Source organism: Mus pahari, chromosome 10 (genome assembly GCF_900095145.1).
Source record: "Mus pahari chromosome 10, PAHARI_EIJ_v1.1, whole genome shotgun sequence".
NCBI classification, from domain to species: domain Eukaryota; kingdom Metazoa; phylum Chordata; class Mammalia; order Rodentia; family Muridae; genus Mus; species Mus pahari.
In genome coordinates this window covers 9,775,986-9,798,870 of record NC_034599.1, presented here as the reverse complement: position 1 = coordinate 9,798,870, position 22,885 = coordinate 9,775,986, and the positions used below count along the sequence as shown (strand labels likewise).

The 22,885-nt window shown below is 44.6% G+C and overlaps 1 protein-coding gene across 1 annotated transcript in view; it reads right to left on the bottom strand.

The window, feature by feature from the left end:
- Positions 1–14,618: 14,618 nt before the first annotated feature.
- The window catches only part of Sesn3 (sestrin 3), a 47,957-nt gene continuing 39,690 nt past the window's right edge, over positions 14,619–22,885 (bottom strand). The window contains exons 7-10 of the mRNA XM_021206341.1: positions 20,383–20,501; positions 19,458–19,648; positions 18,034–18,178; positions 14,619–15,122 (exon numbers count right to left, since the gene is read on the bottom strand). Coding sequence (XP_021062000.1) covers positions 15,036–15,122; positions 18,034–18,178; positions 19,458–19,648; positions 20,383–20,501 — 542 coding nt within the window. The 3' untranslated portion in view covers positions 14,619–15,035. The remainder of the gene's footprint in view (positions 15,123–18,033; positions 18,179–19,457; positions 19,649–20,382; positions 20,502–22,885) is intronic.

Genomic DNA, 22,885 nt, shown 5'->3' with positions numbered 1-22,885 from the left:
TTTCATGTGTGATACAGGCATGATGGACGGTAGGTTTCATGTGTGATACAGGCATGATGGACGGTAGGTTTCATGTGTGATACAGGCATGATGGATGGTAGGTTTAATGTGTGAGTAGCACAGAGCCTTTCTTGGGTATTTGAGGAGCAGATGGAAAAAGCTGAAGGCCTGAGTAGTGATGAGTGTGTGTGTGTGTGGGGGGGGGAGTTGAACCATGAGAACAATGCTAGATATAAAAGATGAATGTCTTTGAGAAGGATGGGGTGGCCCTGACCAAGATTTAAAAAACTTTGAAAAGGAGAATAAAGGGGTTTAATCCGGGAGACTTGTGAAAAGCAACTAAAACCCTTGATAAAGCAATTATCTGCCTGCAGAGGGGCTGGCTGGAAGTGGAAAGTGAGTTTTTCAGGATACTTATGTGGGGCTGGAAGGGCTTTCAAGACCACAGTGATTGATGGGGACCTGAGGAAACCCAAGCTCTAGTGCAGTGGTTGCCAGTCTGTGGCTCTCCATTCCTTGGGGAGTTGGATTGGACATCCTGCCTATCAGATATTTACATTACAGCTCACAACAGTAGCAAAATTACAGTTCTGAAGTGGCAATGAAATAATTTTATGGTTGGGGGTCACCACAACATGTGGGACTGTATTAAAGGGCCCCAGCATTCAGCAGGCTGAGAACCACTGCCCTAGAGTTGGTTTACACACCCATTATTTGTGGTTCAGAAGGAACTGTTTAGACATTGTGTAAGCATCACTCTAAAACTGACATGTAGAAACATTAGTGCATTAGAAGGGCAAATCACATACTGCCTTCTGTTTGGGGAGAAAGGCTGGGCAGTCTATCCCAGAGCCATTAGTATGTAGAGAAACTGGGATTGTCCAAGTCCGAGCCATAGAGGCCAAGGGGCAGTGCTGGCAAAATCAGAATTCTATCATCCTCTTCTCAAAATGACCAGGCAGGCAGTAAGGAAGAGACCTGGCTCTCCCAGCACGGGCATGGCAGGTAGCATGGCCAGGGCTCACTGTTATACTCACATATAGTATGTGAGAGATGTATGCACCATCTCTGTACTCCTCCTGATCGACTAATGGTAGTCATGGGGGGACAGAATTCAGAGCTGCATCTCTGTCTAGGGCTACTGCTTCGCCCATGCCACAGAACCCTGGTCAGCTGCCTTTAGAACGGCTCACAGCACCCCACCTGCCTGCTCCAGGGTGGATAGAGCCACCAGCCTGACTGTGCAGCCCTCTCAACGCCACCCCACTTGACCTCTGCCTTGATTCACTCCCATTTGTTCGCCATGTCCTACATGGGCAAGGATTGGTAAAAGGGGAAATAGATGCTCCCTTAAATTAAGACTTTAGTGGGGGGGGGGAGTATTGTATGACCCATACTTACATATATTTTTAAAATCACCCATATGTAATTCACCTGTCCCTGGGTGTCCTGTATTTTTACCTGGGAACCTCCTATGCAAACGGCCATTCTAAAACTCCATTTCTATCATTCTGAATCCTTCCAGTGGTCCCTGTTGCCTCTGTTGCTGGAGCCAGGAACTCAGAACCATGCAGGCAGTTAACAAAAGATGGGCGTGCGTTTGAAGGAATGGTAGACACAAAACAAACATTTCCCCATCTCAGACATTCACATGTAGATTTTAAAACTATACAATCTCAAATAAGGCAAATACACACACACACACACACACACACACACACACACACACTGCCACCCCCACATACTTACACCTCATCCCCATACACTGCCACCCCCACATACTTACACCTCACCCCCACACACTGCCACCCCCACATATTTACACCTCACCCCCACACACTGCCACCCCCACATACTTACACCTCTCCCCCACATACACACACACTTGTCAGAAGCCTGGGCTGAGCCAAGTCACTTGGACTGTGCTTGGAGACTCTTGTCTGGGCTCTTTCCTCTTTTCCTCTGAGTACTGTCCAACATGGACCCTGCCCTGCCCTAGCTTTTCTCTACCCACTGACCATGTTCACCCCTCACCACCATCTTGCTCCCACGGTAGTGCTCCTGCTATGCAGGCCATCCATGCCCCTCCCTGCACCCTCCCTTTCCGTGGTCAGAGTGCCCTGTCTGTCTAGGGGCAGCTTTGATGGTCCTTGAGTCTTTCTCTCCAGCAGTCCTAAGAGGAGCAGCCCTAAGGGACTTGACCATGCCCCACGTCCTCTGCCTTCTATCTCCTTAGTGACAGAGTTAGGTAAGGGTCAAGACCCTATCTTGTGCACTTTTAAATGCCACGTGAAGCATTGTTGTCAATACCATGCGTTGTGTATATTTACCAGGGGTCATCAGCTGCAGAGTGGTGGCCAAGCGTCAGACCCGGGTGGCCTCCATCCCAACCCTTCCTGGCTGCAGCTGTCCCCTCCCAACTGTGGTTTCCAGCGTTTTCAACTCAGGTCGTTTAAGTGTTGGCTTAAATGATGTTTCATGTAGAGCTGACTAGAACCCAGCTCTGAAGGCTTTTAAAAGTAACACCCTCTGACTTGTTGACCCTCCCAGTGACGTTCTGGCTGGTCTGAGATGGGCGAGGCAGGCTGCCAGCTCCAAGACTGGTGTGCAGCCAGCTGTGCCTTCAAAGAACTCCCTCTTCAAGGCTTTCTCCTCTCCAGATATCACAGCTGCCTCTGGGAACTCTGTGGCCAGCCTGGGCTCCTCTGCGAGTCTGGTGCCATCTAAATCCTGCTCCGTTTCTTCTCTTTACATAGTCATTCTACATTCCACAGGAATGTAGCCTTTGTTGTAGCATTGATAAACCTGGCAGTGGGGTTCTCAACCAGATAGAATGGAAGTAGCACTTTTGAAAGCCCACCTTCAAAGAGACAATGCCAGGCCCAGTGGACAGGACTGCAGTGAAGAGACTGGAAGTCATGGTCAGAGAGGAGCCTGGCATGTGGGGGAAGGCTTCTCCTGGGCTAGGAGTTCTCTTTCAATCCTTCTGCTTTAGTGTTTGACAAGCAGGACCTGTCATAAAGCCATGTACCAGGGACCAGGAACTGTGGAAGTGGCTAAAATCCAAGCCCTGGCTGTCCCCCTGTCCCCAGTGGATGGGATGGGCTTGAGTGCAGCGGCAGCTCAGCACCGTGGTCCAGAGCACTCACTTGGTGTCAGAGGGCCTGGCTTGGCCAGTGATGGGTTGTGTGCCCTCGAGGAAGTGGGTCACTCTATCTTGTGTTTTTTATTCCAAGATTGGGCTCACTTCAAAGCCTGTTCTCTAAGTTCTTGGTGGACACTCAGTGCCTGGTGTTGTTTATTATTCACACATGGGAGGTGGAGGAAGCGTGAAGGTGCAGAGAAAAGAGCAGCTTCTTGGAAGAAGGTGGGGTGTAGGGGCTTCAAAGAAGAGGTGACATTTGCTTTGCATCGTGAAAGACGAGTGGGAGTTCAGTAGACATGGCAGCTTCAAGAGAAGCTGAGGTGCTGGGTGTGTGGTAAGAGGCAGAAAGAAGATGGTGCAGCTGTGGGTGAGGACATGTACTTGCAGGGTGGAGGAGTGAAGGTCTGCACTGGGGCTACACAGCTTAGGGGGGCCTTGAACTCACGGGCTGGATCATCATTCCACCACGTGACTTTTTCTTGCTCCCACAAGCTGAAGAAGAAAGGTCAGAGCTCTAAGGAACTAGGGGAATGAACATAGTCTCCCCAAGGTCACTGTTGGCAGAGCTGGCATTTGAGGTGGGCTCGGGCTCTGGAGCTTTGTCACACTGCACAAGCTCACTACCTTGAGGTCTTGCTGGCCATGCGCCCAGTTAGATGGGACTGTGCACACAAGACCACACTTCTCAAGAACTAAAGTGCAACTGACACTGACCTTGCTGAATCAGTATCAAGATTTAGTCTGGGGTACATTTCAGACAACTAACAAACTGGTTACGCTGTATCCAGATGGCCTGGACCCCACGAAGTATGAGCATATGACTGCCTAGTCCTCTGAGCATAAAGATCACCACGACGAACACTGTTGGCTTGGCATAGCTAAGATATACCCCACACTGGCTGGGTAATTTTTGCTTTTGCCAAGGGCTTTGTTCCCTTAAGGGCCCATCATGTAGCACTTTGTGTGGGCTCCAGGCCTGAGGAAGAGTCCAAATGCCAAGAATCAGCAGGATGAGAGCTCTGCTCTATCTGGGTAGAATCCAGGGTGAGCAAGATGGTTGTTAAATGCTGGTCTGACAGGAATGGTGGCAGTCATCAGGGGAGCATTGTTAACAGTTCCTGTGTTGGCTTGGACACTAGGACCCTTAGTCCTACAAACATTGTAGCTCCTTTGCGGGCCTCAGGATCAGAACCCTAGACTCCTGGCAGTGGCCAGTGTTATAGTGGCCAGCTCTCTGCAGCTCTGCTGGTAAGCAAGGCCTGCAGGTTCTCCTATCTGGCTCCTCAGAGTCTTTTATTCTCTCTCTCTCTCTCTCTCTCTCTCTCTCTCTCTCTCTCTCTCTCTCTCTCACACACACACACACACACACACACACACACACACACACACACACACATTTTCTACCCTGGTTGCTCTGACATTGTTATTAACAAGGCACCCTGACCTCTTCTGTATCTGCTATCTGGATTAGCAGAGAAGCTGGCTAATCCCCGGGACTGTGCATGAGAGCCGGGCACGTTACTCCTTGGGAACTGGAACAGCCAGCTGACTGCTTAGGAAGTGAGCATCAGCATCTGCTGCTAGTGGGATTGTTGGCCATCAGGTGGGATTCAGGAAAGCAGACAGGGTCTCCAGTGGACAGGCAGGGTACACAGCAGGAGAGCCACCTACTGCAGGACTTTCAGCTGTCAAGCAGTGGCTACTGTTTGGAAACACAGTGATGTGGACTAAGAACTGGGCAGTAATGGTCCCAGCTGCTGAATCTACCTCTTTATAAGCTGTCAAGTCCACAGTTGCCCCATCTGTACTGTCTCCACTACAGGCATACCCTGCATAAGAAGGTAGAGGAAAGAGGTGAAGGAAGGGTGGAGGGAGAAGAGAGGGGGGTGCAAGCCTCCATCCCTCACTGGGCCTCATGTTATAAGCAAGCAGCATGAGAGAATGTTTCTCAAGGGGTGTTTGGACCAATCCCTTGTTTGGACCAACCATTCTCTTAGCACCAATCACAGTCATTAGTGCTTGTGTTTTGGACCAATCACAGCTTTGCTCCTTAGCACCAATCACCTTTGTCCCTTCACCCTGGGAAGTGCTGGCTCTTTGACCAAGGAGGAAATGGTTCATCTAGGGTTGCAGTTATAGAAAGGCAGACACAAACTGTTTCAAACGGATGGTTTGAAGAGGCCATAGAGAGTTGGTTCATTGGTGTTGGTGTAAGAGCGGCAGCACTGACCACCTCACATTACAGTAGGCCTTTACTTAAGCCATCCCAGGATGGAAGGAAGGGAGAAACCAACACCTGCTTACTGGAGTCCGACTGCCCCTTCCCCAACACCATTGCTCACCAACGGGCTCATGAGCAGCATGTACTTGCTATGAACACAAGGACCACTAACAACAGCTTTGAGACATTTTAGCCACGCTTCCACAGCTCACCAGGAGCCCAGAGTGTGCCAGGTACTCCCATCTGTCTCATACCTGGGCTAGAACCTGCGACGACTCCTCCACCTATCATAGTCTTTTGTTGTTCTGAGTGGATTCTTCAGCTCTTCTGATTGTGGGGGGTGGGGGTGGGAAACACCCACTGGCCAAGGCCCATAGTCATTCTGTCCTAGATCCTCCTGGGAAAGTAACTGGGGAGGGAAGACCTGGCTGGCAGTGAGCAAGCAGGCAACAGGTGGAGGGAATCCCCACCTCCATCACTTCTCGATGCCTGGAGCGGAGGCACTACCACAGAGCCTGTAACACATATCACAGGGCACCTGCTGCTCACTAGCATGCCAGCACGAACTGGCCGATCTACTTCAACACTTACTCTTATTGCTCGTCTTTCCCTTTGCTCCAACATGTAGTTAGGTAGCTGTTTGGCCTTCTTGCCTTTCCTCTTCACCCGTATCTCCCCCCCCCCCCATGAGTAAGTTCCATGTGAGGACCACATCTGCTCCATCCCTTCTTGCAGCCAGCACGAGGATGGGAGTAAGGAGCTTTTTTCTCTGCATCATTGGTCCTCCTGTTCCTTGGCTCTTTCCACTGTCCAGGCTTGTAACTCTTGGGAGCTCCCCAACCCTCCTTCACCCCGTCTCCCTAAGCCATCTTACCCATATACAGAGGTTCGATTAGTCTACTTGCTATCTTTGCTTCAGTGTTGTAAAGCCATCTCAGATCCCCAGATATCAAGACAAGTGGCACTTTATGGAATCCCCATACTTTGAGTCATATCAAATTCGAGAGATTCTGGTGGCAGAGGATTTCTGAGATGGACTTTCTCCTCACAGAATGGGAACCTTACATTAGAAGAGTCAGCTTGATTTATAACTTTATTATATAGGAAAGACGCCATCTCCAACAAAACGCAGCAGTTGGCAGTTTTTCTGAATCTTGTAGTCCATATTCCTAGGTGAGAGTGGATCAATGGACCATCTTAGGACCTTCTATTAAATCACGTGGCCTATTTAGGACTAGAAACAAATATTTAAAAAAAAAAATTTAAAAAGTCCAATTAGCCAGAGAATAAAGCTATCTCATATTCCTGAACACATACTTTTACATCTCAGTAGAGCATAGTGCTTATTTATGGTGGTGGGGACAGTGACAGAGAAGCAAAAGCAAGACGGCCAGCCACAAAGCTCCTGAGCTTAGGAGCAGCAGTCATTTGTATCTCTGATCAGGAAACCCGGCTGAATTGTGTAGTGAACCTCAGTTTTAAAAGGCCAGAAAGTAGAGTTCAAGTCCCTGTGTGCCAGCGTGTCAGCTCTTCTCTTCACAAGTTACTGTGAGGACTGAGTGAGACTACCCAGAAGCCCCGAGGATGTGGCGACACACTACAGACAGCCCTTTGAGAGGGCTGCTCTCAGCTGCTGCCCTTTCTCTCCCCAGAGGTTGAATATTACAAAGAGACTCCAACTAGCAAGGAGCTGGTTCTGCTGACCCTTACCACAGTCGGTCTAGGGAGGCAAGGAAGGGGACATTTGTCTTTGGGGTGGATTCTTAGGATTCTCAATGCAAAGCTTTCATGGCGGGTCCTACATGCCCCTCTCATTCTTCTCTGTATGGAGCCTCATCACCACTCAACAGAGCACAGCCATCACCTTCTCCTTCCTGTCCACCTTCCTTCCCCGCGCTTTCTTAACTATGCACTCAAGTTCACTTCTGAGCTAGGTATGTGAAGAAACCAGTGCACATCACCCGATTTGTCAAAAACATTTCAGATAGGTACTATCACACTGTGGGCGAAACTCAGCATCCACAGGTTAGAATACTCCCAGTGCCCCAAAGATACCAGAAAACGACCCAAAGCTGGGTTTTAAACTCAGTTCTGATTCTGTGCAGCACCTCCCCCCCCCCCCCCCGCCACCCCGATGGCCATAAGACACACTAATAACATGAACTTGCCTTTTCTGAGACCACTCTTTAAAAGTAACAGTTGTTCTACATTCTGAACTAGTGCTACTAAAGATCAAGAGAAAAGAAAGTACGGCTCAAACTACCAGGGTAGGACTGTGATTCCCGTGACCTTCCCAGCTCCCAGAGCACATGTTTCAGTTGGCAGGCAGAGGCAATCTGAGGTGAGAACACTCGTAACTGTAAGTCATTAAAGAAAGAAAGCAGGGTCAGTTTTGTCAATTTTATTGAACCAATAAAATTCCTACTAATAACAATGAAATAAATTCTGCAGGTATAAACGTGATACAGTTTAACAAAACCCATTGTTCTGTACCTATAAATAGATTTTCAAAATGTCATAGAAAGTGCAGTTATGAATTGTTAACAGGTTAATACACAGCTCCTTTACTTCAGGTGTGTTTGTCTTGATTCAGTAACAGTTCCTTCTTTATCTGTTCAAATAATATTACCCAACCCTCAACACCAAACGACAGCAGCAGAACAAGAAGAGAGGCGTTAAACCACTAGAGTATTACACGAGCTGGCCCATTTGGGTTAGCCTTAGTCAAACTGCCAAACCAGCAACATAACAACACAAATCAAGCCTACTTATACATACAAGAAGCTCTCGTGGGTTCTGTCATCTTCATTACTGCTGACGCATGTGGAGGGCATTATGGGTAACCGCCATAGCCTACACTTACAGCAGGGTCTGCTTCTCTAGAACAAGGGTGAAGTGGCTGTTGACAAAGCTTGCTATTTTCAGAGTTGAACCTATAAAAAGGAGGCTGCCACCTGACAGTGAACTTGTGGACCCTAAACTGTATCAATAGTCTACTGGAGAAAAGCTTATCCTAACTTTAAACCATACAAAATAAGAGACTGGTGTGTGTGTGTGTGTGTGTGTGTGTGTGTGTGTGTGTGTAGCAGTCTTCAAGATCATCCACCTTACATGAGTCCAAAGTCACGTGCTTCATAAGGAAATTTACAGCAACAAAGCATGGGACTAGGAAGGGGATACATCACAGCTTTTGATTACATTGAATATAAAGTACCAAGGAACGCAGGGTAACTCCGTAATACTGATGAGTTAAGAACTACAACAGGTGCTTCACAGCATGCTACATACATCACTCACAACTTAAGGAGACAATGTCTACATGGAAAGTCATGAAGTTGGCATCTGACTCGTGCAGTTCAGCTAGTCTTCATGTGTACATTCATTATGCAGCTGCCCTGCACAATCAGGATTCAGAAGGGCTTTCAAGTTCAACTCCTATTTCATAAGTTAAAAGCTACATCCAGTTCTTCCATGATGAGGAACATTTCTTTCAGGTTTGAAGGAGCGAAGCCAAGTGGCAAGGCCATGTTCCCAAGGTGACCTGACAGGGTTCTCATTACCTTGACCAGACTGTATGCATGTCTATTCAATTAGTATAAAGAAGATGCCCAAGTGGCCTGGGATTTGCTTCCAATGTCCGTCTTGTTTTGGGTAAAAAGAGTAAATGAGCAGAGAAAGAGGAAGGAAAAAAAAATCCTACTTCCTCTCCTGCAGAGATATCCAAATGCAAACGAAATGTCTGCAGGAGATGTAAAATCATTAGGTCACCATCCCTGGTGGTCAGGGTACCACTAAACTCAGGCTATTCTGGGACACCAGTGAGAATCAGGAAAGAGATGGTCTCTGCTTTATAAAGGAAAACTCCCCTGCCACCTAGCTGATACATTTCTTTCATTGTACTTTTTGTCCTTCTACAGACTGGGAGAGCCAGTTAAAGTTTGTAAAGATCAATTAAGAAATCTGGTTTCTTCTGGATATAATGTATACATTTAACTCAGTGGTACCTGTAAGCAACATTTTAATACTAAAGACCATAGACTCTCTCTAACATTCTTTCTGTAAAAATGATACATTCATCTTAAGAGGTTACTTTGAGTTAAGAAATAGACAGTTTTAGCAAAATTTTACATACCAAAATTATATTTGTCATATTTCCATTTCTAATGTTTGGGGTCCTATGAACTATAAAGGGGGATGCTCGTTCTATAAGCTACTTTACAGCACAGGCTGGTTACCCCAAGGCTTTCCACACGCATTCAGAAGCAGGTACTCCTTTACCCTTTCAATTCTGGCCTTCATGGCGGGGCCCTACTAATTTAGTTAAAGCTAACCAAACACCTCATGATGTGTCCCTCTCAGAGGCCAATCCTGCCCAGCTAGGCCATTGCTTTACTCTTGGGTCTTTAAATGTGTTAATTGGGCATTGTCAGGTTGGCGTGTTCATGCCCAGGATGGACACATCTGAAGACCATTAGAGACCTCAGATCTATACTCCCAAGCCAGGCAGTGCAGCCACCATCTACATGTGAATGTGTACCTCCCGCATCCCTGCCTCAGTACAACATTCTCTTCCTTAATGACACTATCTGGACATACACGAAGAAGAGCCTGGGGGAATCGGGACAAAAGCCATCACAAGGTAAGTTTTCTCCCATTGGGAACAGGGAGGGTTGGGGTTAGAAGCTTAATCAAGTCAAATTCAGATGTATCCAGTTTTTTGGGATTTTTATCTATATTATATATCAAATAGGCTAATATGATCCAATCTGACCTTCTACACCTTTCATTAGATGTCCTCTATGAGATATGTGTTTTAAGGCCCAAGCACCCCCAGTCAAACTGTTGTCTAAAACAATACCTCATTTGTCTGCCAGGAATCTCCTGTCCCACTGAAGAGTTATAGGTTAATCTGGATGGTTGGGGAATTTTAACTCTACATTCAAGCCACTGGGTCTATCACCAGTAGTCACCATCTCACATAGACCAAGTTAGGCTAGCAATTCAATCACTCTGAGTTCCTGCTAAATGTTAAATTCTGCATGGTAGAAATAGTTCAATTTCTGTATCGTGTATAAATATAAAGGTTTCTACTTTGATAGCTAGAAGGCAAAGGCTTTATGATTTATTTAAAATATGGACTAGCATTACTGACCAGCAGAGGATGAACCCATGAGAAGGCTGAGTTTATAGGCTCTTTGGGGATGAGGTAGAGGACAACAGGGTATTCTGGCAGCCGGGAAGATGGTATAAACAGCAGGGGGTGGACAGGACACATTTGATGCTGTAATATATTTGGTAACAGAGATGGACGGTGGAGAGACTTGAAGGGAGTTGAGGAAAGACATGTTTTAATGATGGGGGGAAGTGTACTCAGAAAAAGACACAGTATACTGGTGATGATTGGCAGGAGGCTGGTGATGTGCAATTGTGAAAGGCATTAAGACCCAGGCAGACTTGGGAGGGAGGAGCAGTGGCTGAGGCACTTGGAGGAAGAGGAAGGCAGGGCAGGGTGGACACAGGCCGTAGGTGCTTCCACCTTTTCAGCGGATGCATTTGCCAAGGACAGCCAGCCAGAGTCTCCGCTCTGGGCCTCTAGTGTCCTTCCTCACACTCAGCCTGGATGCACAGCTCTGCTCCAGGCCACCGCACAGCAGCTTGTTCTGTTCTTGCTCTTACCTAAGCAGGTTGGACAGGGTTAAATTGGGGTGAGAGAAGCTGCATTTAGATGCATGCGGTTACAGCTCTGTAGACTGACAGGATACATGAACTTAATGGCCTACTTTGAGTCTGCATCCATCTCCACTGAGAGCAGTGTAGTGACAACATCCACAACTGGCTCCAGTTGCATGGGCACAAAGCTTACTTTGCCCTCTAAGAGGAGCTGGCTTCCTGCTTGCTGGTGAGCTACCACTAAGAATGCTTATTTGGATCATCTTGCAAGTTTGCTTTATTCCACACAAGACAGTCCTTTTCACAGAGAATGAGAGCAGTGGTTTAGAGTTGTCGTAAAACACAACACAAAGTAAAAACCTCATTTGCCTGTTGCAGCACACACCATTTTTATGGGACGCATGGGATTTGTTCTTTTTTCCTTGTCTTTGAGTTTAAAGAAGTCTTACTATCATGTAGGCATGCACTTGCCACTGGAAGGGATGACTTTTGAGTAATAATCTATAACCGTTTACTCATAATTTTACCTTGGTGTGGCATAAAGTCTAGGATTTTGGATTAGCGAAACCTTCTAAGGTGGGGGATAAAGAGTTTCCCTGGATGATATCCATTAGATCTTAGAATTATTAAAATCTTTAAGAGACATAACACAAACAAAATAGGGCTCTGGTTCAACTTTTACATGACCTTTATATAAATCTCACTTGAGCTTTCTCTTTTAAAGATAGCCCTGCACAGCTGTGCTCTCATTGGGTTTAAAACTGGTTCAAGAGGCCAAGATGCCATGTTAGGTACCCTCTGATTCAGAGCACCCTAAGGGTGGCAAGTTATTCCTGGGACTGAGACAAGGAATATCTGTAAAAGTAGTCTCATCTCAAAAGCCTTTCCCCTCTGAGTCTGCCTGAGGAAACCTGGCCTGAGAAACCACTTCTCAGGCAGCCCCCGGCATTCCGACTACTCCCACAGACAAGGGGGTACGCCCACTTTCACATGTAAGGGTACTTACATATTTCTTTCTTTCTCATTTTTAGTTTTTGAAACAGGGTATCACTATGTAGCTCAGGCTGGCCTTGAACTTACTATGTAGCCCAGGCTGGCCTCAAAACCACCATCTTTTTGCCTCAGGCTTCCAAGCACTGGGATTATAGGCATGAGTCACCAAGCCTGACTTCCTTGATGTTTCTGATAGTGATCTGAGAAATTAGGAATTAGCATGGATGCTGGCAAATGTGAAATTGCAAACCATGAACCACCACGGGTTTCAGGCTGATTTTAACACAAGGAGCAGGGAGTCGAGGGCTTCACAATCAGACGTGCTTTTCACACACATTTGCACGCTTATGTTTGGCACAGTGTGAGCCCCGCCCGAGTGCAGCTCAGATTATAATAGGCTCTGTTATTATACCGACTGAGTCAGGTAGCTCCTTTTAAAAATATCACATTTATGTATAAAAAGCTACACTATAAATTACTACATCATAAATTCAATACTCTGAAAAAAATGCCACCCTGGAAAACCGCATTAGAATTTCAAGTTTGCACTGGATAAAGAGGGTTGACAGCAAATTCTCACAGCAGCATGCACACCGGGAAGCATGGAGGTGGGGCCACAAATCAACCTTTTGAGGCTGGTTCACTGAGGTCCATAAGTACATTGCTGTGTTTTCATGCACTTATTCTCCTGATTAGTGACTGATCCTGAAGAACTAAAAGGAAGCTTTTCTAGGAGAGAAATCTATTGAAGGCACTAATGATTTCCACAGCCCAATCTCTACTGACATTTCTGGGGCAACACAAAAGCAAAACCAAAAAGTAAGTGGTCACTGTACTTAACCCTTGTTTTCCCTTTTGGTCTAAAGCTTACTCAGGGTTCCATGAGAATTCCTCCTCTTAGTCAGCACATAAAAACGATTTCCCTCCGCCATTCAGTTTACCTGCACAAGAGATTGATGGGGCTATGAAGTGAAACTGTTTCTAACACTTAATTTTAAAAACCAATGGTAAACTCTACCCTAAATGAAAGTCTTAGCATGGGACGTCACCCCTGTGCCCCGCCAGCCTTCTAAACACTCCCTTGTAGTTCAGACGATCTAAAGAAGGTGAACTCACAGTCCACACACCCAACAGAATGCAAGAAACCTGGCACAGGTTCTCTCAATAGTCTCGTTAAAGAAACCACCCTGTCTTCAAAACCTTTTCCTCACACGGAGGATTTTAAACAAGATCCTGGAGTCTAAAACTACCTATGCTGACAGGTCTCAAGGAAAAGGAGATAACTAACATCCAGAAAAAGGGGGCGGACAGAAGGGGAGCACAGCCTATCAGAACACTGGCCCGCAGGCCTTTCGTAAGGGAAGTCACCCACATAACTAGGAAACCCCAAATGAGCTTTCTGTAGAAGCTCCCTGGATGACTTACAGTGACAGACAGGGACAGTCTAGATTAGCATGGATGTGAAGAATGAAAGTCACCTTCCCTCATGCAAAGGTGTCCAGCTGGAGTCCTCCAGGTGCCTGGGCAGCTCTCTAGGCACTTCACTGGTTCATTAACATAATGCAAATTAAAGCTATAAACACATAAGGTTGTGCTCTCTGAAGATAGTCTAGTCAAACAACATAAACTGATGCAAAAATGTGAGGTTTTGGCTGCTTTTTTTTTTCTCCTCTATGACAGCGCTGTTTTTGTTTTATTTTGCTTTGTTTTAACCCAGTTGCCCAAACAGATTTTTCTGGGGAAAGAATGCTTTGGCTTGGTGAAACCACTGTTCAGCCCCAGCAAGGTAAAACTGAAAAATACCTAGCACAGTAAAGAAATGTGATGGTCATTTCTTTATGGCTCTGTTTAGAAGGACACTTCTGCAGTGATGTGATGGGGAGCTGAGCTGATTTCTAAGCAGCATTGCACTGTTTTGTTGTTGCTCGATCACACTAATGCACACAGACACAAGTTTTACCTTTGAATAACAAATTACTTAAGCTACTGTAAGAGAGAATCAAGTAAAATAATTTCCAAAAGTGTAACAGGAAGAATTAGGGGTCTATTAACTAACCATCCTTAACTCTAAGGAAAGGAGAATGTGCAAAGAAACATTTGGTCGGAGTTGTGGGTGTGAGCTTGTGTGTACCAAGTGTGGGAGCTGTAAGCAGCACTGTGGGCACCAGCTACTAGAGCGGAAGGAGACCCACAGCTCTGGACTCAAAACTATGCCTCAGTCCACTGCCACACAGACAGCCACGTGGGAAATGGGACCTCTGCTTTAGAAGACAAAGTAGCTGAACTTGGCATTTCAGTAGCATGCTATAGGACTCATCATAATTATTTTCACATTAAATTGTGGATGACGTCTGTATCACATTTCACGTTATTGCCAATAGCAGTGTAAGAAAGTCAGATAAACCAAACCAGAGCAGTGCCTGAGATCTCCTGGGGACACAGCTGTGCCGGAGGAGGAGGGGCTTGCTTCAGCCGCAGGCGCTTTCCCCAGACATGTGTGGGATTTTAGAGCGAGAGAGGACACCATTCTTTGCTGAATGTTGATATCTGAAAAACAACTGCTTGAGCGGATTGTAAGCATTTTCCTTATTTTTTTTTAAGTAAAGAAAAATAATACACATACATATGAACTTCAATGTACTGAAGTGAAGCATTAACAAACCAGTTCATGATTTATGGTCAGATCTGAAAATCCAACTCTAACAACGTAAAGTAGTACTCGTCAGGGTTACTTTTGCAATCGTTAGCAATGTTAAGCATCGAGAAATATAAAACACACCATTGCACATGACAGCCAGAAAAAAAAAAATCAAAACAAAACAAAACAAAGCAACCCTAACAACAAGAACAAAACAAAAATAAAATCAAAAACAAAAACAACAACCCCGACAGCTAGACTTTGACACTAGAGAACCGAGTAACTGCTGAGGTGCGTCCACAAACAAGTCCTGATGGGAGTCCCTGGTGAGAGGTCTTGATGCATGCTGACACCTTCCTGCAGGTGCTTCAGGTCAGATGCCGAGTTATGGCTCGCAGAGCATAAAGCAGCTCGGCCTGCATCCGTGCTTCCATCAGAAGCAGATTCACGTGGACCTGGGAACCAAACAGCACTGGCTTAGTTACTATGCAAATCCTGCAAACAGCCTAGATCTAACAAGCTCTCCAGTGAACCTAAAGCGCCATTTGGTTTGTGTGAGTATCTGATCTCTCCCGACACCCACCATGTGCACAGGCTCTGGGAAAACCACACCACTGCACATTATAGTTGGATGGCTGATGTAAATGCATTTACACTTTCTAGCCTAACTTCAAGGAAATGTTATCGTGCTGAGTTATCTTGATATCTTCCTATCACTGGAACACACTGTTGGGCATCTTCGCCTGGTGAGAGGATACAATCTCTAGAAAGAAAGGAAAATCTATTGTGAATAAAAGCAGCCCAAAGATACACCAAGGCTAAAGATGAAGTAGGTAATCTTCCTGGTGTATAACTGACTTTAAGACTACAATTGTTTAGGAATGGATTCACAGCATATTTACCAAAGCCATAGAGATCACTGGGGACTGTTAGAACCCTAGAATGATTTTCTTACCTCCAGCTTGGACAGTGTAGACAACGGAAACTCTTAGGTTTATACTGAAAAGGCCTAGACCTTAACCCAGATCTGATGCTACAATGTTGATAAAGGTTCTTAATACTTAATTTACACATAGTTCATCTACAGAATTCTTTTTTCTTTTTGATTGGATATTTTCTTTACTTATATTTCATATGCTATCCCCTTTCCTGGTCCTGCCCCCCCACCCCCAGGCCCCAGAAAACCCCTATCCCATCCTCCCTCCCCCTGCTTCTATGATAGGGTTCCTCCACCCATCCACTCCCATCTCCCTGCCCTCAGTTCCCCTACACTGGGGCATCTATCGAGCCTTCATAGGACCAAGGATCTCTCCTCCCACTGATGCCTGAAAAGGCAGTCATCTGCTACATATGCAGCTGGAGCCATATGTACTCCTTTGTTGATGGCTTAGTCCCTGGGAGCGCTGTGGGTTCTGGTTGGTTGATATTGTTGTTCTTCCTATGAGGTAGCAATCCCCTTCAACTCCTTCAGTCCTTTCTCTAACTCCCCTATTGGGGACCCCACACTCAGTCCAATGGTTGGCTGTATTTGTAAGGCTCTGGCAGGGTCTCTCGGGAGACAGCTATATCAGGCTCCTTTCAGCAAGCACTTCTTGGCATCCACAATAGTGTCTGGGTTTGGTAACTGTATATGGGATGAATCCCCAGGTGGGACAGTCTCTGGATGGTCTTTCCTTCAGTGTCTGCTCTATACTGTATCTCCAGTATTTGTTCCTGTGAGTATTTTGTTCTCCTTCTAAGAAGGACCAAAGCACCCATACTTTGGTCTTCCTTCTTCTTGAGCTTCATGTGATCTGTGAGTTGTATCTTGGCTATTTGGAGCTTTTAGGCTAATAGCCACTTATAAGTGAATGCATAGCATATGTGTTCTTTTGCGAGTGGGTTACCTCACTCAGGATAATACTTTCTAGTTCTATCCATTTGCCTGCGAATTTCATGGATTCATTATTTTTAATAGCTGGGTAATACTCTACTCCATTGTGTAAATGTGCCATATTTTCTGTATCCATTCCTCTGTTGAGGGACATCTGGGTTCTTTCCAGCTCCTGGCTATTATAAATAAGGCTGCTATGAACATAGTAGAGCATGTGTCCTTATTACATGTTGGAGCATCTTCAGGATATATGCCCAGGAGTGGTATAACTGGGTCCTCAGGTAGTACTATGTCCAATTTTCTGAGGAACCACCAGATTGATTTCCAGAGTGGTTGTACCAGCTTGCAATCCAACCAGCAATGGAAGAGTGTTCCTCTTTCTCCACATCCTCCCCAGCATCTGCTGTCACCTGAATTTTTTATTTTAGCCATTCTGATTGGTGTGAGGTAGAGTCTCAGGGTTGTTTTAATTTGCATTTCCTTGATGACTAAGGATGTTGAACATTTAGGTGCTTCTTGGCCATTTGATATTCCTCAGTTGAAAATTCTTTGTTTAGTTCTGTACCCCATTTTTTAATAGGGTTATTTGATTTTCTGGAGTCTAACTTCTTGAGTTCTTTATATATATTGGCTATTAGTCCTTTATTGGATGTAGGATTCGTAAAAATCTTTTCCTAATCTGTTGGTTGTCTTTTTGTCCTATTGATAGTGTCCTTTGCTTTACAGAAATCTACAGATAATCTTATGTAGCAATATATTTGCCTCACAGGTCTTAACTATAATGACAAAATACTAAACTAAATGAGAAACGTTTGTTCAATAGTAACCTGGTGGCTAACAAGAGTTTCTAAATGGCAGTGCCTTCTAGGCTGGGTCCAGTTCTATGCAGCACTGTTTCTTAGAGGGCTTTTAATAGTTCAGATGGTAGAGTTACTGGTATTTAGACCCAATCTTGTAAACACTGTTGCTAAAACAAATGATACACACTGTGCTGGCTAGTTTTATGTCAACTTAACATAAAGTAGGGTCATCTGCAAAGAAGAAATCCTGAGAAAATGTCTCCATAGGACTGGCATCTTGGTTGACAACAGATGAAGGCTAGCCCAACTCACTGTGGGTGAGCCACCCTTGGGCACATGGCGCTGGGTGCTCCAAGAAAGCAGGCTGAGCAAGCTAGTGAGCAGCGTTTTCCATGGCCTCCCTCCGTGATCAAGTGTGTCCTGAGACATGTAACAAGCCCAAGGTGCTTTCCTCCCCAAGGTGCTTTTGGCCATGGTGTTTTATTACAGCAATCGAAACGTTGACTAAGACATATATCATGTTAGATCGAGCACATATCTAAACTTTAGTGAACAGTCCACATCCATAGATGAAGAAAACATGAAAAACAATGATACAATGGTACCAACTGATTACCACAGCCTGCCCTGGTTCTTGATTAAGCTGTCATGCTGAGCCTGTGTCTCTGGGGTCTGCTTGGTAATGGCACTGACCTTCTCTGAGTGAGTGAACTGGCGCCAGTAGCTGTCATACATGCGCTTCGTGGTTCTCTCAGGGTAGCAGGTCACTGTCTTGATGTAAACCTTCAGGCTCCGTTCGAGTAACTGGTTAACTTCTCCATAGTCATAGTCATCATACCTGTGAGGGACAGCACTAAGGTGAAACCCAAGCTTCACTGCTCAGATCTTGCTATTCAATGATGTCATAAGCAAAGCTCACTACGTAAGCCATAAGGAAGTATTTACCGGGTGCCTGGTGTCTCATACACCCTTCTCTGGAGTTTGTAGTGAACAGGAGGGAAAAAAAAAAATCTGCTCCTAGTTTCATAGAGCTTAAACTCTATTAAGGTACAAAGATAAAAGTACAAAGCAAACACATAGTTTGTAGGTGGTGCTACTACTTAAAGGAAAATGCATTTGCAGCTGGGGAGGATAGGCCTGTGGTTTTTAAACAGAGCAGGCAGGCGTTCTCTGTGAGAAGCACTTTAAAAAAATACTAGAAGATAGCAAGTGAGCAAGAGTAAGGCCGGCCTCCGAAGGCTCCAGGTGGGTGTTCCAAGTGGAAGGTGAAAATCTGAGTCTAACACCCCAATATGAGTCAGGTGACACTTCAGACTGATGTAGCAGAAAAATAATCTTTAAAAATCAAAATTCAGAATACTCCAAAATTCAGAGCCATGTGATCATATTTAGGGTTTCAGGGCATTTTTTTATTTTTCTTTTGCAATGATGGAGACCAAATATAGGCTGTGAACATAAAGGCAAGCGTTCCAGCTCGAGCTTCCAGATGCTTTTCAGGTTAGGAATGCTAACCCTGTAGTATTCTTTATATACTATGCTGCATTATGAGCTGATCTGTCAGGAACTCTATCTATCTATCTATCTATCTATCTATCTATCTATCTATCTATCTATCGATTTATCTATCTACCTATCAATCTATCTATCATTCACTTTCATGGTCATGTACCATGCAGTGTGTGCGTGGTGTGCGTGTGTGGAAGTCAGAGGTCAAAGATCGACGCTGTTCTTCTGATTCTGTGTCTTAATTTTTGAGATGGTATCTTTTGCTGGGACCTGGGGCTTACCAATTAGGTAAGTCTTGCTAGCCAGCGAGCACTAGGAATCCTGTCCCTACCTCCCAAAGCTAGGATTACAAGTGTGCACTTATGTAGGTGCTGGGGATTGAACTCAGGTCCTACTGGTCACACGACCAGTGTTTATCAACTGAGCCATCTTCTGAAGCCCCTGATTTAAAACACTTTAAGTTAAAAAAAAAAAAACAAAAAAACAACCACTCTAAGATAAACCAGGTGGCATTTACCCTGGAAAAGTGTAGTATCAAACAGGCTATAAACCAAACAAATGTTTAAATATCCACTCAGAACTGTATAAAGTTGTCTGCACAGCGAACATACCTGATTCCAAACATACAGTGAACATAGTTAAACAAAGCTCTGCGCAGCGTGGTCGTGTCAACATCCTCATGGGTGGCCATTGTGTTGTAGGTGAGATTGTAGACCATTCGAAACTTCTCATCCAGGAGATGTCCAATGTCAGAGTAAAGCCTGTTCACCAGTGAGAACCCATGATTTTCCCAGGTATAGTCCTGGATGTAGAAAAAAGTGTGCACTTACAAAGTGGGCATTCTCTGTTAAACCCTATGTTTTTAATTTTTAGAATAAAATAAAACTATTGCAGAAAGTTGTTGGGAGTTATTTCTTGCTCAGCTCGAGGACAGCAGCGTTCCCAAGGATGCTCCTTGCCAGGCTGTGGAATGCAGAGTCAGGGTGCTGCCTCCAGGGCTCAGGCTCGACATGTTTGTGAAAACGCTGACCACCACCTCTGGACAGGCACTGTGCACACTATACTTTATCTGAAAGGACCCAGAAGTTCCTGACTATTCCTACGTCACCAAACTTACATGGGCATGAAGGAGTCTAAATTTAACTCCCCTTCCCATAGAGCTATTGTACTGTAGGAGGCTGGTTCTGAAGCACAAACTACTGACGTAGACCTACCTCAAAATGCCTTAGTATAAATGTTACCATATTGTTTGATTTTTTTTCCCTGACCCTCCAAAAACAGCACAAGCATATGTAACTCTCCCGAATGATGCAGGCAAACTAAGTCAAGCTTACAGTTTCCTTGTGACTTCTAAGGGTGAATATGTTGAAACAATCATCTTCCATCAGGACAGCAAATAGCGTTGAAGAGCACGTTAGATATAGCGCTTTGCAGACACTATCAAAATGCCTACTGGCTACTTTAGAGGACACGTTACTTATGTTTTAACAGTTCTCCCTTGGAAGAAAAGAACTCTAAGTTAAAAGCACTGTGTACCTGGGCTCGGAATGTTGGCAAATGTTCTTCTCCTCGCCTGGCGAAGTCTTCATACCCAAAGCCTGGGTCTTCGATGTATCGAGAGACATCGGCTGTTACGATCACATCATCTTCGAAATCTAATGGACAATAAAGGCACTCAGGACATGTACAGTGCTAAGACCAGGAGCCTGAACCCCAGTGTTGACTACATGGCTTACTCACAAAATACAGACCGAGGAAGTTCTACGTACAGTTTCCTTATCAGGTATTAGGTTTTAAGATTTAATTATAGTTATGTAGGTGAGAACCCCAACTATACTGAAATTCTAAACAACAGTGGAAAAGATCAATGTGTCAGATTTACTAATTTTGAAATAGGAGCTCAAGTCCTTGGTTTTTAGAGTGATGATGTGTCTTTGTAATTACTTCCCTGATTTCAACTATTAACATTGATTAAACAAGCTTTGTCTCTAGTCCATAAATAAACTTATCATTCTCAAAATAAAAAAGTAGTTCCTATGCAAGGAATAAGTTCTTTGTAAATAATTTAATTAATGTTAAATTAATTCAGTCTTTAATCAGTAACAAGTACTGGGTAAAGTGAGCAAAAATACTATAGTATAATAAAAAATGTAATTCTTATCTGGGTAAAACTTTTAGAAGTTTGACAAACAATTATTTAAATTCTTCTGAAAGAATATATATGAATACTCTAATAAGACGAAGTCTCCCTTTTAATCTTTAAGTTGTAGCCATCGACTGATGGGGCTGCATGGGAAGAGCTGGGGAGAGCGAGCTCCTATGTGACACAGTAAGTACATCCAGTGGACTCTAAGCCTGCATTACTCAGGCAGAGAAGAAACTGACATCTGCTGAGTACTTCCTGCATGCCAGGTGGGCGGGATGCTATACTCACAACAGCCACAGTTTCTTTATTTCATTATAGTAAGAAGAAGAATTCACTTAAGAAACAGGTGACTGTCAGTCAGCCTTGATCTGAAGCTTTTCTTTCTCTTGTTCTTTTTTTCTTTCTCAAGAGCTGGGCATCAATCCCAGGGCCCTGTACTCCACCCAGGAGCACAGTCCCCAGTGCCTTGCAGTGCTTTTAAGTGGTTTTCTGCTATGGGAAATTGTGGGATTATCTGGATCGTCACAGTGCAGACTCCACTTGAGTTGCCATGAGCACAGCTGTGGTAGTTTTGAAGCATTAGCTCCTAACTCAAAGAGGTCATGCTTGCTCCATCCACCCCATCACACCACAACCAAAATGACAGACACGTAAAAATTCATCACCGTCAGCCAAGCCCACTAGTTTTGTGACTTACAAAGTAAAATCCAACTAAGAATGTCTGTGGTACTAAACTGCCAAGTTTTCCTAGTTCCTGTAGCCCTGTGCCCCTGGATTCATTTGCAAATGCCAACACTGGACTTGACTGTCACAGTACTTCCTTGGCCTTTGATACCAGTTTTGTTTTGCTCATATATCAGTTTAAACTTTTAATTTCAAAATAAATAGTAACTAACATATAAAAGTGTATCCCAGAAAAAACCTTGTAACTTAGAAGTAGTAGTAGATATGACCTGTTTTCTAAGTAATCTGCCCATAAAGGGATGCATGGGGGCCCCTCCCTCAGCTACTTATATTTTACTACACTTGGGTCCCTCCAGTGTCCACGTGGGAAAGGCTGGACCAAAGGACCTGTAGGAAGTGGGGCCTCCTGTGAGATGTTTAGGTGGTTGGGGCTCCCTTAAAAGTTACTGCAGTAACCTTGAAGAGTTAACTAATGGCGATGTTAATATTTAACATCAAACATCAAATAAACAAATATTTAAGTTTGCACTAAAAGGAAACACCATTTTAGACTTCCTGGGCTTTTGTTGTTTTTGTTTTTGTTTTGAGACAGGGTTTCTCTATTATGTATGTTCCTGGGGTCCCAGTGCCCTCCTCTGACTTCCTCCAGTACCAGGCACACACACTATACATATAAACACCTAGACAAAACACATAAAATAAATCTAAAAAATATTCTGAATCAGGATATAATTTTTAAAGTTCAAGGTTTGTTAAAAATTCTTTTCAAATGTCCGTGTAAGGGTTCAGGGAGCCTACTCAGAGCCAGGCGTGGCGGTATACACCTTTAATTCCAGCACCTGTGATCAGAGGCAAATGCAGGAACTCTGAGTTTGATGCCAGCCTGGTCTACAGAGTGAATTCTAGGATGGCCAGGGTTACACAGAGAAACCTTGTCTTGTAAAGGGCAAGTCTCCTTGGAATCTAAATATATTTCTATTATTTCAAAACAACCTAAAGGAATAAAATATTTACATTTTTCAAGCTCCAGTGATCTAAAGAAACTGAAAAATTAGTGTTCAGAATACATGGCTATTCATCCTAATAGCATTATCGCTTTTTCAAACAGCATTCTACCTGCATGGCTCCCTGCTGAGGTATGGGCACACACCTGCATGGCCCACCTGCTGAGGTATGGGTGCACACCTACATGGCTCACCTGCTGAGGTA